At 39.6% G+C, this 18,606-nt stretch overlaps 1 protein-coding gene across 11 annotated transcripts in view; it reads right to left on the reverse strand.

Annotated features, from left to right (window-relative positions):
• Positions 1 to 1,034: 1,034 nt before the first annotated feature.
• PBRM1 (polybromo 1) overlaps positions 1,035 to 18,606 on the reverse strand; it is a 69,085-nt gene continuing 51,513 nt past the window's right edge. For 7 of the 11 annotated variants that reach the window (XM_080625272.1, XM_080625276.1, XM_080625274.1 and 4 more), the window contains 5 exons: positions 17,436 to 17,637; positions 9,480 to 9,635; positions 7,016 to 7,086; positions 5,573 to 5,789; positions 1,322 to 5,256 (listed from right to left, as the gene is read on the reverse strand). In XM_080625272.1, the coding sequence (XP_080481398.1) occupies positions 5,084 to 5,256; positions 5,573 to 5,789; positions 7,016 to 7,086; positions 9,480 to 9,635; positions 17,436 to 17,637 (819 nt within the window). In that variant the 3' untranslated portion in view covers positions 1,322 to 5,083. Of the gene's footprint in view, positions 1,215 to 1,321; positions 5,257 to 5,572; positions 5,790 to 7,015; positions 7,087 to 9,479; positions 9,636 to 13,413; positions 13,573 to 17,435; positions 17,638 to 18,606 lie in introns of those variants that run through there. The other 4 variants (XM_080625270.1, XM_080625275.1, XR_013957619.1 and 1 more) reach the window with 3 other exon arrangements.

Below are 18,606 nucleotides of genomic sequence, written 5' to 3' on the forward strand. Positions count from 1 at the left end.
GCCAGGAACACAGCTTTCATTTAAGTGCAGCTGAGCCCCTGCCAGTTCTGGGGTTGAACATGTCTATTCCTTCTTCAAGGAGTTCACTTGGCATCAGCCCAGAACACAGCTCAGCATCTAAGAACAGGGGTCTCTTATTCACTCTGCAGAAGCCACAGCAGCAGATTCTGAGGATCAGCAAAGCATTTCTGCTGACAGCTTCCCGAATTGCAGCAGTCAAGCCAATATAGGTATCAAGCATGAAAATTTCAACTCAGCAAAGCAGCAGCTATGAATAGTCATGCTAACAAACAGCGATACTTGTGTACGAGCAATGCTGCTCATCCCTCAAGCATTACAGAGGGGACAATTTCACCACCAATCCACAATGATTTTCCTGGAAGAATGGATTTGTTCATACATTATTCCCTTGCTGCTGTGCATGCTGGGTCGCTGCCTGCTGAAAGACCTGTGAAGAGTCAGAGAAGTACTGAAAAATCATCGTAAAAGCAGCATAGCGTGTACTCCTCTGTGGCACAGGGGTGCAGCAGTGTTTCGTCCCAGCTTTTCAAAGAGTAGAAGAAGGAAAAAAATAGTCATCTCTTATGTACTGGTGAATTCTCCCTGGAGCATTCACTTTTTACTCTCTTCAATGGAGGTGAGCTTTCACTCACAGATACAAAACTCTACCTGCACTCCGGTTTTGGTCAGCCCCAGCTCCTTCTAATAAAGGTGCAAAACTCTGCAGCAGGCACTGCTGGGATGGCCAGTCATGAGGAACTTCCTTAAGTCATTACTGGATGCTGGTGCTTCGCACTCAGGATGAGGATTAATTACAGTCCTCCCCAAAATTATTCAACAGAAACTGAATTTGGACACTCCCTGGGGAGAGAGTTGCACAGACTTCATGAAGGACTGGCCACCCTTCACCGTTTTTGTCCAAGTCTTTCATTGTGCTTCGCTTAAGCTGAGCTGAGCCACATGGGTTACTTGTGTTGCTGCATAATTTAGTGCATTCTCCATCTCTTGCTGTCTCCTTTAACAGATAATAATCTGCATGGCGACTTCTGTGCTGGATTTCTGATGCCCCCCTTGGCACAGGAAGGACCAGTCGTAGGAGACCACTGTGTCTCCGAAGCCTGACAGACTGGGAATATCTTTATCCAGGATCCAGATCCTACTGCACTGCATCAGCCATTGTTTTGTTCCTTTGTATGATGGTCAAATTAGACTTGCTGGAAAATGCAGTAAGCAAAACGAGTATGAGCTTTATTAATCAGAAAATTTCACATATATCAACGAATCAGATCCCATTTCTTATTTGATATTCAGAGTGCCCAGGCGTTTCAAAACACTGCTCCAATTTAGTGCATTTGCAGCCAAGACAGGGCTACGCACACCTATGGATGATCCTCGTTGTCCCAGACAGAGCAAACAAGATGTGGAAGATAATTAGAATTAATCTCCTCTCTGCAACTGCAACATCCAGTTGTAGAAAGGTGGAGGTACTGTAAAGCTGGCAGCCTGCATGAGAGGCAGCATTTATCCCCCAGGTCAAAGACATAAATGTATGTTAATTAAATATAATGCTATCTGTTCTGGTTGTTTAAATAACTTTTTGTAAATTTTATGTCAGAGTCACCTTGACACTTGAGAAGTTTTCTTGAAGTTTTTGCTATTAAAGGAAATTTCTATCCTGGTTTCTAATTTTATTGTGCAAAAGATGCTTTTTCCGTATTAACCATTCCAGTTTATTACACAGCTACACAAAAGACAGTCCCAAGCCAGGTTAACTTCCAGTATGAAATTAAGGCTTATTGTTTATTTTCAAAACAATTAATATGGACGCACCTGGCACAGACTGAATCATATCATCTCCACTTAGCTTGTTCCCAATGCGTCACATATTTCTCAAGGTTTACTGTTCATGCTCCTTACGTCTCGATTTTCAACCATATCTTTCAGCATCGCTGTTCTATCCCCTGCCAGGCATATCTTGCAATACACAGGACAATATAAAAAGGATTCTTTACCCACACACAAGCACGTACCAAGGACTTTGATAAAATCTGGATCAGCAACAGCCAGAATTACCTGAAATCAAATCCTAACACAAGTCTTGATGGGACACTCAAACCTAGTTAATCCAAAACACTTTGCAAACTATTTTTATTCGAATGAAAAAGACTCAGGTAAACAAAGTGATAGTACATACATGTTATAAACCTGGTTAGCAGCTTAACCTTCAGGAGTACAAGATCTAATGAAAAGCCAAGCATGGATTAACCAGGTCCAAAAACATACTCTGAAGAAAAAAAAGCCACCAACATCAACGTTTCGAATTTTTACACAAACAGTAAATTTTCTCATGGAAGGGAAGGGCTGAGGAAGAGAACAAATAATTATTACTCATTTCCAACTGGATTATGAAAATACCGGTCCTAGATTGATCTATTATCCACTCTCACAGAAGCCAACCATTTCCCATACATACTTTTATCTTAATATGAAAATCTTGTTTATGCCAGTACAATGAAGGGCAGTGGAAAACAAATGAGGGCTTCAAACACCCATGAAGAGAGAAAGAGACAGATGTCTTTTTTTTTCTTTTTCTTTTTTTAAACCAGAGTCAGAAAAGTTTCTTTTGCTGGTTTTGAATTCTAGACTGCAGCCGTTATAGCTTAAAATTTAATGCAATTGACTGAAATGCCTCCAATCTGCAGAGACATGATTTTGAAATAAATAAACAAAACTTAAAATAACTGATTAGGGCCAGCCCAGTGGCATAGTGGTAGCGCTCTGCACTGCCTTGCGGGAGGACCCAAGTTCTGTTTGCACTTCCAATCTCTCGCTCCTGGACCGAAAAGAGCAGTGAACATAGGGCTTCAGCTGCCCAGGCAGGAGAGAGCCAGTGCCACAAGTCTGCTCATCACTGACCTTCAGATAAATTAAACATCTGAGTTATACAGGCTCCAAAGGGAGTCCCATCCAGTCCTCAAAAGAAAATAAATAAAACAATAACTTAACTAAAATCCATCCCAGGTTCTTTGGTGTGATTTTCGTTAATGCTGAGAAGTAGGAGAATCTGGTGGTCTATTAGTACAATCCATGACAATTTCAAAACCTCAAAAACTAGGATTTGCTGCCTGATTTGCTTCAATGTCCCATCTTTGTGGCTAAAAAAATTACAAAGTCTATCATAATTGAAACACATTTAAGATGATACTATATATATATATGGGGGTGGTCTAAGACTATTCAGATTCTACTTTATTTAATAAAATTAATAATTTACAAAGGCCAGTAAAGAATTTCTGTACCACAGGTGTCTTACTTGTAGAGTCCAAAATTGTAATTGTAGTATGTTGCTTAGCTCCATTTTCTTCACATCCATTGCACATCTGACCTAAACTGTCCTTAAGTGCCTATTTGTACTTACATGGGGCTTTTTGTGCAATAACTGGAGGATTGCCATAGAAGAGGAATTATCCAGTAAAATTAAGTAACAGTTTACACTTGCACGTCATTTCCCTCATCAGTATTAATTATATCAGCAGAACAAACCCCAGGATATCCAGTATTTGAAGAAAAATATTTAACTTTCTGCCAAATACACTGAAATGAAAATGTTCTGTACTATAGACTTCAAAACCCATTTCCACATGATGAACACCTCTAGCAGTAAGATGAAGTGTATCAGTAAATCAGTTCTTTTGGACTGAGTTGCAGTGACCACATTCCTGCCAACAATTTGTTTTCAAATTAATACAGCTTTCCCACTTACTTAATGCAATCCAAAAGTATTAATTCGTTTCCTAAAATTAAATACATGAAAGGATTTACCTTTAAACAAGTAACTTTGCAGCCCAAAAGGTTGGTTAGTTATGAGGACATTAAGTCTTTAGCAAGGTAGCTACAACCTTGAAATTTGGCAAGAAGAGTCTACACCTACTTTACTCAAAAAAAGAGAGAAACCCAACCCAAACCCTCTGAAGACTGCACTGCACGTACTCTTTCTCCAATGTACTCAAGTATGCTGAATTTACGCATACTATACAGTAGTATTTTACTTTAAAGTTAACTTCAGCATCAAATTTCTCTCAAAATTTGCATTGCAAAACTTTCATTAAGGTGAATCAATACACTTAAAGAAAGCATACAAAAATGTTCTACAATGCCCAATCATTAGCAGAATATGTGTGAATTTATAAACATCACATTATTTCACTAACAAAACAACTCCATTTCTCCTCTAACTTACCTTCCAAGACCTGGACTGGTGCAAGCTTCTCCCACACACAGATGGAATTGCTTAGGGAGGAATCTTCCCCTTCCCAATGCTCTGTGTGAGGGACATCGCAGAACTCCTAAAGCAGGTCATGGCAGATGAAACATTTCACCTTCTAAAGGCATGCCAGCACATGTATTCTGTTACTGATTTAGGATTGCAATGGCCTTGGCTACACAGTAACTGGACAGGATTGGACAACATTAGCGGTCAAGACACCCTTGTCCCGTCCACAATAGCACTTCCATGACTGCTGTGACCCACTCAGCTGCCTCAGTATTGACCTGAAATGTCATTTTTTCCCTAACATTAATGTACATCTTACCTTTAGCTTCTTCTAAGAGATCCTCCCTGTTCACATCCAAGCAATTTCTGCTGGAAGTGGCTAGCACACACAAGCACATGTACACACATTCTTCTAAGATGTAAACTATGACTAATTTCACATTCCACTGTATCAATCTGTAAATACTTTGTTTTCTTTTTTCTTCTTTTATATAAAAACAATGGCATCAGAGTCTCAGCAATAAAGTATAAGAAAGATGAATCCTTGACTACACTTAACCAATTATGAAATCGCCTTTCAAACAAAGGAAACATATGCAAAAAATCCGTGTATTTGATAAAGTCAACTTAATATAACAAAAAGTGAAATATGCTTATTAAAAGTGTCCTTATATAAAAATGGTCTTGCAATGTACAGTAAAATGCAATACAAATTATTATTGGTTACCTCTTCCCACCCAGTAACTAAAACAGCTATTGTTCCACAAAACTCCTTATATGCCGGTATCAAAGAAAGAAGCAATTAAGCAACTAAACATTTTCTATGTTGTATGCCTGACGGATATTGAGGGTGTCTCGGAGCATCAAGTCTCGCAGACGCCACAATGCATCAGCCATTGTGGTATGAGCCCCTTTACTTTTCAACCAGTGTGAAGGGAGTCGGCTCTCTTGTTCTTTCGATAAGTGGACATCTCGTCTTCGTGCTGGAAGGTCAAGAAATGGCCCAATTACCTACTGGCTTTGATATTCACCACAATTTTTCTATAAAAAGGTGAGTATAATTCTACAGTGTAACTTTTACCTCTAGTATTTAAACCCATACAATCGATTCTTAGATTTATACAACGTCAATGGAATTAGCCTGCTGATATACTCCCAGTCTGTTGATTTGGTTTTAACAATGTGTGGGCTTTAAGTAAGCAGCAGATTTATTTAGCACTTTCAATAGAAGCAAAAAATATTAATGGTTGTGAAGTGTGTTCTGTCTGGAAACATCCCACTCTCTATCAAAAGCCTTACCTGCAAGGGTCTGGTCCCACTTGCTGATACTATTTGATTCAGCACTAAGCCCCTCAATGTATTTCAGATAGGCTTCAGAGTGAAGAAGCCTTTGTGTCTTTGGTGGAGGGGAGACAAACATGGGAGTTGTGGGCTGCTGCATAACAGGCTGACTCGCTGGGCTCTGGCCGGGATACGGAGGGGGGGCCTGCTGTCCTGGCGGGCCAAGGATTCCTATCTGCAATGACAAAGCAATGGAGAGATCACATCTGGGGAAACTGCACTTCACATCTGTGCATTGGGTCATCCTCATGCAATGGAGCTTTAAAACAGGTTATGAGCAAAGGTGTAAGAAAATTTTCCTAGAAGACACCCACTTCAGCCAGGGCTATTTGCTGGGGTCACTGACATGCACAGAGAGGAAAGAAGTGCACACAAACCATATTCATATTTAACAGACCACATTGTTCATATTTCTAACCTATGTAAACATACTCTGATTATTATCACCATTTACCCCCCTCTCCTATTAACTTTAATTGCTCCCTTTGCCTCCTTTGCATTTCATGCTTTCTCTAATTTGACCAGAAACTCTGCGGCCTGTGAAGTGCAGGGTTTATTTCTAAATGTATTCTCTTTCATTGAGTTCAAACTGACCCTTTGGACAACTGGGACACTTCCGCAGGATAGATGCTAATTGCTGCCAGGCAAAAACTGCAGGCATACAAAAACCAAATAAAATCAGTCACACAGAGGAGTTCCCACCACTGTCATGAAGTAGCAGTACTGAGACCTCTTAGCACAGATATCCTGTGGTCTGGAGTAACTCAGGATTATGACATATACATTTTACTACTTTCTCACTCAAGTTCTGGTTTTCTTTACACCCTCTAACTAAAATTCTGTCTCTCTTAATGATGCAAAAATTTAGTCAATAAAATTGGAAATGTGCTGAACACTTCATCTGTATTATTCACTAAGAAGGAACATTTGATCATCACTGCTACCCAAGCTCACAAATTCTGAACTGCCAATGAACATTTGCTTTGTCAGTTTGTGTAAACAAAACAGTTTTGACCCACTCATCAACAGCTGAAAAAGCAGATAGCACCCTCTCTGCATCACCAAAGCATGCAAAAACCTAAATCATGAGCAGTTTAACAGTGTGTTTAAATGACTTGTCTTAGTTGAGTAGAAGGAAAACAAAACCAAACCATTATCTTGCTTATACTGTAGAAGTTATCACACTGGACAGAACCCAATTAGTCTAATAATTCAATCAACAAATACAGACTTACACTCTGAGTGTTAAGACGTTAACTGGTTCTAAATACATCAGTGTATATTTTGTTTACATCCTCCCTGGGAAAGGCTATGCGCATCCCTGTGTGTCTTGACTGGGATTTTGTTCAAATGCTAAATTCAAAACCTTAGAGCCACATAAATAATGCAAAAATGACTCACCGGCTGTCCAAAAGGACTTGCTCCAGGTGCTGGAGTGCCTACCATGGGGGACACATTTTGGCCTATAACACCTATATTCCAAAATATAAAATAATTAGTCTTATTTAAGAGCAGTGACAAATACCTCTTTGGTCTTCTACAGTAACAACTTATACTTTGATATCATTGCTCACATATATCTTAAGCAGATGTATGACATTCAAACATCCCCTCTCCCCCAGTGAAGAAAACCTAAAACACTTTAGGAATTTCTGAATGAAAAAGAAAAGAAAACAAAGCTAGTATGACAACTACCAAATATATGGCCTGTTGAATTCATTTAAGAAATCCAAAGTGAATAATTTTTGGTTTTCAGGTTCTTTTCACATTACTTAGTGATTGCCTGACTAAATCTTTTCATTTGTAATATAGGCTTCTGGCTTGACAGGATCTTCCTGGAATCCTTTGAGAAAGGAAATGCTTATTTGCTTTAGCAACATTTAACATTTCCCTGTGGTTTCATAAAAAAACATTCACAGCAGGAGGAAATCCAAGCCACTGCATAAATTCTGTTAGATCTCAGTAATACAAAACACAATTTGAAGGTTAAGCTTAAACAGTCTTATATATGAGACTGATGAACATTTGAAATAAACTTAAAACCATAAAACTTGCTAGTTTTTCTCAAACGTATCGAGGCTTTCCCCTATTGCACACAGTGCAGCAGAAAACACCCATGTCAGTCTTATATTCAAAAATGTACAAATCTAAATGAGAGTCGTGCAGTTCCTGATATGATACATACAGGATATGCTTTGGTCTGAAAAAAAGGAAAGTTATGAGTGCTCCTGCTTTTCTCTCTGTTTATGTCACTTCTCATATTCATTCACTGGAAAAGCTTCAAACTAACTGTGCTCTTCTGAGGGTTTAATTTGCATGCAGGTTTCTCTATCAGTGGTCAAAATACGTGCCACTGCATTTTGTACACTAAAGCGTATTTCGAATGCATTTTCCATTTGATCACAGGCCTTATTTTAAATGCATCTGTCTAAACAGCCAAGTCACAAGTTGAGAAAAACATTGATAATACGAGTTGTGGAATATGGCACGGAATTTCTTCGGTACAAAGTGAAGAGTCTGGTAGAGGGCACCCTCACCTTTCCAGCATCAGAGCATGGCTTCACCCTTGGCCCACCCTGCCCAATTTAGCACCACTTCATGTGTGGTCCTCCATTCCCAGGCATTATTTTTTCCCTAACCCATATCCTCTCAGTTTTAAACAACATACATACAGCCCACTTCTCCAGTGAGAAAAACTCTACAAAGAAATGCATTGTCCTGGATTCACCTCCCAAACATTTGTATTGGCTGATGCATGCTAAGCGTCACTGCCTTGGTGAGTCGGAGACAGTTCTTTTTCTACTGAAACTATGGTGAATTTTACACACCAGTGAAGCTGCACATCTCGTACTGATGGGTAATTTGAAAACCAAGCACACCACCAAAAAAAACCCCCAACCCAACCTAAAACAATTTACATAAAAAAAGTCTTAACAGAGCTTCTGACAAACACAGTTGTAAGTGGGGTTGGGGTAGGCAAACGAGACCACTTTTGCCCACAGCTCGTTTAACTGCTGAACAAATTCAGTTAGAATTTGAACATATGGGATGCACAACTTTTAAGTAGGTACGTGAGTTATCAGAGGTAAAAACTGAAAGAAAACAGGATCAGATGGCAAATGAACATTCTTTTCCCCATAACGGGTACATGTTAATGGCATTAACACTGGAGAAAATGTTTATTTTTCATTCAGCCTCACTTTTCATCAAAAGTGTGGCAATAAAATAGCAAACGTGTAATAGATATGCTCTCAAAAACGAATTCAAAATTTGGCCACAGTAGTGTACTGCGTTTACCCTATTCCCAAAAGTTTGCAGTTACCATTCTATCAACAAGGTTTAATCTGAACACTGGTTCATAATAACATGTCAGTGCCCCAGAAGCCAAAGGGTCTTACATGACCAGGTTCACTTAAGTGCAGTCTGACTACTAATAAACATCAACATATTGAAAAAGAGTTCAGTAAGGAATGAGAGCAATAAATTTAATTTATAAGCCCGCTTTCAATGAAAACAGGAGGCGAGGAAGGACGCTGTTCAATGTTCAAGGGTATGAATAGGCTGGTTTCAGCTTTTCAGGCCTCTGATAAACTCAAGCACTATTGTCAGGTTTTCTGGCTGGAGCAGCGTTATGTTTCTCCAGTAACCCTTCCCTGCTGGTTTACTGGACATGCTGTTCTGACACCATTTTATATATACCTCATACATTCAGCAGTGCGTGGTGTGCGCTGCAGCTAAACAAACCTGCAATGTTCAGAAACAAAAGCTGTGACCAAAATAAGCTGCAGACAATATCTGTAACAACTGGTTAAACAGCCAAGTACATGAAAATGAAATAAGGAGTGAATGAGGATGACATTCTTACCGGGTGGTGGGATGCCTGGGATGCCTGGCATACCTGGCGGAAGTTGGTGGGGTGGGGGCACCCCTGGGTGAAGTGGCTGCATGCTGCCCATGCTAACAATGCCATCAACTGGGCCCTGCAAAGGTGGCAGCACCGGTGGATAGCCACTTATCATGCCTTGAAGGACACAACAAATTTCAAACATGCATCAATAACATGCAATATGATCTACACAGTCAGACATGCGCTACCCACAAAAAAAGAAAAAGCACCTTTAGTACAGCAAGATGATACTACAATTAGTATCTTGCAAAAATGAACAAGAATTAAAAATTAACAAAAAAAGTTGTAAATATGAAACACTATACTTCGGATGAATTAGTATTTAGTGAATTTGTATGTTTCTCATGGGGCAACAAATGCTGAATATTCAGGTATGTTAACACAAGGAATACATTCAGCCACAATTAAATGTTACTAACGCAAGCAATTTTAATACAGCTTAAAGCTCTGCCATCTGCATACAGAGTACAAACACAACACTAACTACACAAGCTTCACGCACAGCCCTGCTATGTGGGCTAGCTCAGAGACCAGACCCAACTAGAATAAAAATAAAATCCCACACGTTTTTCTGCAGTGCATATGCAAAATGAACACATAAAAGCCCTACAGCATTCGCATACTTAAAACTAATGGCAGTGACAGGTGATTTTAATTAAACCATCTTCAGTATGAACTGAGAAAGTAACTCAGATTTGAAACCGGACAGCACTGGATGTGCTGGGCTGCAGTAACTTACAATTACAGCACTAGACTGAAGTACAAGGACTTGTAAGGAGCACCTGCAGTCCCTCACAGAACTTCACTGTCGATCTCTTCAAGGTGTCTTTCTAGGAAAATCAACTCTACGAGGAAGATGGTATTGTGCTGCTGCTATAAATTCATTTTTCTGCATTATTCTGGTTTCAGCTCAGGTTTGCTGCTATCCATGAGGTGAACCTACACAATCTAACTGCACTATTTTTATTAGGTCCTGGAACATAACTTGCTTGTCCATAACTTGCTTGTACTATGCCTGTTTTCTAGGCTTTTTGATTTAAATGGATGTGTTGTCAGGTAACCAAGCAAAGGAGCTGGAAAGACAATGAAAAGATGACAGAGGACAGAAGCAGGTCTACAGAGATGAGGTAAGTTTAGAAATGCAGAACTGCTGGCGCTTCTAGAGTCTGTGCCAAGAAACTGCCCAAGTCTTTGCCGCATTTTGAGTAACGCATAAAAGAAACTTTCAGAACAGGGATTTCTGGAATAAGACTGGCCAAAACCTCACATGAGCTCTGACTGAAAACAAAGCTGTCACAAGCTTAGGACTGAAATATATCAAGCAGCTCCAAAATACAAGCTTAATTTGTCCCTTCCCCAGGAAGAATTACAAAGGTGAGAACCCTGAAATTCCAAAGCTTCACATGGAGCAAACAACAAGAAAATAAAGAACTGATCTCCCTCAAACCTTCATTCTCCACAGGACACCTAGACTGACACTTATTACAAAGGCCTTAGGTACCTATTTCAAACATCTGGAAACTCATTTGTGTCTCTTTATTAACACCATGAAATTCGTATTTCTAATGGAAAAAGTAAAAGAAGAAAACCAACAAAAAGGGATGTAGCTACTGCCTGGTACTTTCAGTGCACCCCGAGCTGCAATCACATCTTCAATGCATTTATATATACTTCTGAAGCTTTAAAACAAACAAAACAAAACAAAACAAAGCCCAATGAAACAAACCCGTATTTATCAATCATGAAAGCTTATTTCTACATTTCCAAATAAAATAATCAACAGCTGGCTGCGTTAATAAAACTGTCATCAAATCACCATGAGAAATCTGTTCTTGTAGCTCATCACAAGATTGTACGAGCAGCCACCTTCCTACCCCAAGTATAAGTTACCACTTTGATTTTACAATAGTAAACATGAGCAAACTACGTCCAGCTCCCAAAGCTCTGATTTACGTTCTCCCATTTTTTACTATAACAGTGTAAGATTAAACAAACTTTTTAATGCTTAAATTTAAAAGAAACTAGAGCACTGCACATCAAGAAAAAAGCATCTCAGAAGGCATCCAGATCTCTTGGACTTGTGGGCCATAACGAAGTTCCATGAACGTTTGTGATGGAGAAGTTCTCTGAATTCAAGAAAAGCGATCCAATGATGGAGAAGGATGTGAAAGAGGTCTCAACAAGGTAAGATATTTTCAAGTAAGTCTTGTGGAAACCAAAAGATGAAATATATTGTTTTTCAAATGAGACACAAAAATAGAGTTTAAAAAGATCCACTCGATCACCTGCTTTAAGGAAGTATTTCACAATGTTGAAGTAAAGAGACTCGAATGTCTAACCACCTGCATAAGATGATGATCTTAATTACAGGTTTGCTTTTGAGGAGCCTGCCACAGGAAGTAAGTTAGCATCTGTAGTCTGCAGAATGCACATCTTTTGAAAAGCTTTAAGGAAGCGTTTATAGTATTATTGCCCATCAACACCTACCTCCAAAAATAGGAAAAGTGACTCAATGCCAAAAGACCAAGAACCAAACCAAGAGAACACAACCACAAGAGGATGACATTTCGACATATTCTAGATTGAAGTAGGTTACTCACAAAAAAGATCAGCACTAGAGAACCCTTTTTCTCCCCTTTTTCTTAATATATGCAGATATGTGCAAACACACAAACCCACACACCAACTGCAAACAGTTCAGAGGAAAACTATCAAGGACAAAGTGAAAAAAATACAAAAGAAAAATGCAACTCGGCGTAAACAAATGCTTTGTCATCTGGAGACCATGAACCAAATAAGGAATGTGCCTTCAGTTTAAACATCCATGCAGCCTGTTTACTGAAAGGGGATTTAGAGACCATGATGAACAACGCTTCAGGCTGTCAGCTCTAAATACAGCCACAGCCTGTTAGATGGGAAAGAAAAATGACAAAAGAATATATGGAATAATTGGAATGCCTTAAGGGAAAGTTAAAAATAAAACCCCAAACTCAAAACCCCCTCCAAATGCTCAATTTTACCTGCTTGGGCACTATTTTGACCTTGACTGAAGTAATTAATTATTTTAATTAAAAATGGGGGAAAGAAAATCTATTAGGTTTTGTTTGAACCTATCTGGTCACAGCCAATTCATTTTCTCACCAATATATGGCTGATTCCCATAAAAAAATCTCCAGTGGACTACACTGCCTTCAGATCTGATCCTGGAAATAGTTACTCCAACTATACCCCCTGTGAACTTAAGTCAGATAACAATGAGTAATGAGCACAACACCCAGCAGCATGGACCTCGTGGAAGAGTTCTCCAAGCTCAGTTCAAACCTGAAAAATCAGCTGATAAAACCAGCAATGGTGACATTTTGTATTTGTTTCTGCAATGGTTCTAGATCCTAGTCTGCTCTGCTTACTGCTGTCTGATCAGCAATGCTGTAAAGCCTTTGCTTGGATTTAAAATCAGGCTTGGATTCTGTTTGCCTCTCACCTTCCTGACAGTAAAACCAAAAATAGTAATTTGCCTCCTACTTTACCACTTCCACTGATGCTGCATGCACTAGAAAAGCGTTCAGCTCACTCCCCTTCTGCCGTGTTACATGGGCTAAACATGAACTCTGCAAAGTGGAGTGAATAAACATGACTGCCCACAAACAGAACAGGACTACTGCACAAGGAGGGCCCTTTTCCCCTATATTTTCAACAGGCTACTCACTACTGGAACAAGTAACATGGGACTACCAGGCTACCGCTGCCGTTATGTATATTCATTATGAAGAAAGACTGAAGAGGTTGAGCTTTTTCTTCCATAAGAACAAAGTGACCCAAGAGAGTGTGCAGAGTTATGAAGGGGGTTGATAAAGTGGATGAGGAAAAAATGGTCATAGCTCCTACGTTTTACCTGCAACGGGTGTCAACTGCTGATTGAGCATTCCCATTGGTGTTGGTGGCGGCACCACCCCCATAAGAGCCCCGACAGGAGTGCCTGCCCGGGGGGAGGAATTCTGCTGCTGTGCTGCTCGCTCTCTCTCCTGCTGCTCAGCAACTTTAGCTGCCCGCTCTGTAAAAGTATTTTAGATTTTCAGTTCTGTTTTGTAACCCAGAATTTCAAAATATTATCTGTTCATTAAAAAGGACTAGTCAAACACTGGCATAGTTTAGTCAAATATAAAGTAGAACAGATGAATCTTTTTGTTTTATACAGCATATGATTTGATTTCATGTGGCTGTAGCTAAGACTTTTAGAGAACCTTTCATAAAAAATATTCCATGAAATTTTATCTCTTTCTAAAAAAAAAAAATTCATATAAATAAATAATAAAATAAAAAATTTTAAAGTCAAAGAACAAATTTGATAATAACACCAGTGTTACCAACATGAAGCAGCAGTCCAGCACTAGGCTCGGGCCGCACTTGGAAAACAAGGCAAAACGTTTCCTCTTTTGACACCACTGGCTCAGCTAAACCAGTTGCAGCCAAGGCCAGCAGCTCTCATATAGATCCACTACCAGCTGCTGAGGGGATTTTATGCACCATGTCTACCAGATGTGCCCTAAAGTAAGATGCAAATAGCAGACAGCAGTGCCAGCTGGTGGCCCCTTTATTCTTGTGTTCCCCATATATTTTACTACTGATGCAGCTGAAAAGTGGTGGCAAAGTTGGGAAGCATTTGGGAAGCTTCTCTAGTGTCGAGAGGTCCTTAGTGTTTGGAACACAACAAGCAGCAGTTTGATAAACCAAAAATACTTTTCTCTGCCTTTTTCTGTCAGTTTCCCCATCTGGTCCCCTTTGAGCTATTATTTCTTTTGTTTTTCTGAAGATGTCTAACTCACATTGTGCTGCTCACTGGAGGTCATGTGTGTCCTTTGTACGATGAATCTGGTCATTATCTCGACCAAGTTTCCCACTGTGACTGCAAGAACAAAAGATCTACTGCAGGGGAATCTGACCAGAGGACAATTTGATATTAAGGGAAGGGCAAAGGGTGATGGGAAGAAGAAAGAAAAAAAAAAAACACCAAAACCCAAGCAAACAAAAAAGGAGATCTACGGAATGCCCACTCAAGGTGCTTTGGGGCATGGAAGTTGCTGATTCGTTCACTCTGAACGTTGTATCTGACGCGATGAGGAACAACAAGGAATAATGAATGCAACATACATAGGCAAATCTTAATAACAGTGAATGAAGGGCTAGAAGTTTTCTTGCAGTTGGTGAAAGATGAAAACTGCCACTAAACCAGCAATCAAGGTCCTCTGTCACACAAAGGCTAAGAAGTAGTTCATCAAGGAGATTAAGTTCTGCATCCTCCCATTGTTACTCATTATCTCTAGTGTATGACTTAAAATGTCTATCACACATTTGTTTCCTGTAGAACCTGTTTGTGCAGCTTCTAGCACAACTTCCATACACTGAAAGACCAGTTTCATTTCCAAAGGCAACTCCTTCCTTCTTTTCACTCTGTCATTTTAGGAAGAGATGACAACGCACAGAAACTCCTAAACTGACTACAGGCAACTTATACGTGATTGAGCACAAAACACACAAGACATTTTAAGGGTAGATACTGAAGTAGAAAAATTAGATAATCCTCTTCAAAGGAGAGTAAGCATTTGGGGGAAAGATGAAGCAGCTCTTCTGACTCTCACCTACTTCTGGCCAGCTAAAAAAAATGGTCAGACAAAAGCAAAAGTTCTGGAGACACTCTGATGAATGAGAAATTACTGTTAGTGTTCAGCTTTATCAGACTTCAGAGTGCTGAGATTTGAAGAAGGACCTGACGTAGGACAGTACTCAAGTTTTACCTAGACTCTATCCATGCTGTGATTGCCATGGAACTAGCAGATGAAATGTCACTGCCAAAGGGAACTGCAGCAGGTATCTAAAAGTCAAGCCTTGAGCATTCATCCTAACACTCAATACTAAACCCAAATCGTTTAGGCCAGGACTTAAGATCATTCAAACAACATTTCCAACGCATCTCAAGAGCCAGGAAAGAGACCTTCAGCTTTGAACAGAGCTTTTCCTTAAAACAGGCCTTTACCTCAATCCCATGAATTACTTTATTTTGAGGAGTTCCCACAGTGCACTTAGCCATGCATTTCCAGGCATTTCCAACACAGCCTATTCTTCGCTCAACTATTGCTGAAGACCAACAATTGCCCTGCACATACACCAAATGAAATTTTCACTGGATCAAAATGGATCTAAAATGCAAACTACTTTTTACCAGAACATGAAAAAGCACTTTTTCCACTGAGATGTCAAACTATGCCTGTTCCCTGCTTCCTGGTGCATGTCCATGCTAGAGAACACGTGAATTTTGACTCGTCACAGTGGAAGGAGAGGAGTTTCTCTCCTTTCACACTTGGTAAGCAAACACAGTTTGCATGCGTTTGTAACCCCATCCCAACCCCTCAAAAACCAAAAGTAGGTCTAGTTCTGGGCAGAAACCAAGCTAAAGAAAATGCAGCCCAAAAGCTTTGGAAAATTTTAATTGAGAAAGAGGATTAAAATGGAAGCACATAGGCAGTCATTAACACAGTGGACAAACAGTGGCTTCCTGCAGAAATGCAAGATGTCAAGCTGCTCTAAGATAGGAAGCAATGACATGCTAGACATCCTAGTGCTTAAGAATTAAGCTGTAAGGAAGGACCTATCAATAAAAAGACACCACGTGCACCTAGAGGGCTGTAAAAGAGAACTACAACAGGAAAAAAGGCCACAGTACTTTCACAAAAAAAAGAGCATTACCATTTCCCTTCACAGCAATTGCAAAGAAAACTTGCACAGAGTTGAGTGGTGCTGTATTACTCTCCAGAAGTGCAAAGAGGTACTACTGCAAATTCAGAAAGGACTGAAGTGGCTGAGAGTGGAAAGTGATAGCATGCAAACTTCTAGTTTGAAAATCAAAGCTGCCTTTAAGTTATGAGTACACAAAAAACCTACTGAATCTTGTTTTTAAAAAGCAAAGTTATAACTTAATTGGGCAATAACTTTCCAGGGTGGTGAAACTTTCCTATCCAAAGCAGCATTTCCTGCCAATAAAATTGCAACAGTAGCTTAAAAAATGGCTTTTGTACTGGAAATCATTATTAAGTAGACATTATTGGAAGACATTATTAACCAGGGTAATAATTATTGATGTTAAGCCAATGTATATGTCTTAGGTAAGGGCCTGCTGTTAAGGATCACCTGTATTTTATTTCAATCAAATAAAGTTGAAACACAATGACCAGAATCAGGAAGAAGGGAGGAACAGAAGGGGGAAAGAGGGGGGGAAAGAAGGGGGGAAAGACGGGGGAAAGAGGGGGGGAAAAGTGTCTCATGCCTATGAAATATTCCTAGGCTTACTTCAGGATATGAAATCTCAATAAAATCAGTTACAACAGTTGACTCAATCTGAAGCTGAACCATAGAGGTCATATTTACAGTATCATAACAGATTCTGTATTCTTGACTTTATTCTATTAAAGCTTTTTAGGACTCTAAGTATTGTTAATCAAAGAACTCTTTCCCAGTCAACTGTAAGCCTTGCTTACCTGATGCTACAACTCTGAAGAGCTTCTTGTCCAAAATTCCCCCCAGTCCTCCTTTAAGGAAACTTTCACAAACCATTTTTCCAACTGACTTTCAGTCTAGGGACTTCTCACTCCTTTACTTCTAATTTGTCACCATTTTCTTGATCTCTGTTCATTTGGTTATTTGTGGCAAAGACATTTAAATTACTAGTTGTGCACTATATAACTTAAACATGCTCTTTGCTCCTCTTCAGTCATCTCTCAATATGAACTTCTCTTTAAGGTACGTCCAGAACACAAAAATAAGTATCTTCTTTTACTAAACCTGTCATCTGAATAATAGCAATGAACGCATTGAGAAAGAAAAAAAAGCAGAAAAGAGTTTAGCATCTTAGTTTTTATTTACCTTCATATTCTGCTTTCTTTGTTGCTTCCAAGTTTCTCCATTCAGTGCCTACAAGCCTGCTGAGCTCTCCAAAGGAGTAATCTGGGTGCTGAGCTTTAATCACAGCTCTCATCTCGCTGCTAAATAAGATGTACCCACTCATGTTGATCTTCCTTTTTGATCCCTCCTTCTTGGTGCTGCCCTTAACAGACTTGGGAGTGGACTGTGAGAAAAAGCAGTTATGACCACAAGTGTACAAAAGAGAAGCTTCTCGACATACAAAACTCAAAGCTGTAAGAAACGGTATTTTCAAATATTCCTAGTTGTACATATTTGCACAAGGAACATCCTACCTTACAGCCCCTAAAAAGAGACTGCAACTACTGATGCATGACAAAAGCATATGTACACATGAAAAGTACACAGGGAAAAATAAGAAACATGAAAAATGAGAATGTTCTGATGCTTTTCAGCCCCTTCCACACATTTATGACTGCAGATTTTAAAAATTCCTGGAAAGACAACACAGAGTGCTTACTATTAGCTAAGATCATTCCAAACTGAATGAGAGGAGTAAGAAAGGCTGAGTAGCAAATAAGTGATTATTGGGAATGCCAGAAGAGAATAAAAGCAATTGTGTTATGTCACAGATTTCACCCATTACGCTGTTCAGAAACATTGCCAACACAAGTTGAGTAAAACGTTTTATTTGCCATTGCACATACTAGGAAAACGCAGCCCTGTTTCTTCCTCAGCCTTTGCAACCTCCACTCTTCCTGGCTCCATCTTCCACTCTTCTCATCCCTAAACACTCTCTATTTTGCCTGCGAGGATTTCCTTTCTCTCTAGTGTTCCCCTCTCATCACGTAAGTAGTCATTTCTCCCTGAAAAACCCAAAGCCCTTTTGCTGATCACTGTTTACCCGCACAACAGGTTCACATCACATTCTTATGTTGCTGGTTAACAAAAATTCTGCTCCTTCGCTCTCCCCACTGTGGATGCTCCAGTTGAGAGCTCCTTGATGTTCCCAGCCATCAAAAAATTTCACCTATTCTGACAACCACTGAGATACCAGAGCTGGAAGCCCCTTTTTGAAGGCTCCTTCCACCTATATTTGTCACAGGTGACCATAATTCACCCATACTCTGATCACTAAGGTCCACTAATGTCTCACCATACCAAAACCCTCAAA

Source organism: Psittacula echo, assembly GCF_963264785.1.
Source record: "Psittacula echo genome assembly, chromosome: 9".
Lineage (NCBI taxonomy): Eukaryota > Metazoa > Chordata > Aves > Psittaciformes > Psittacidae > Psittacula > Psittacula echo.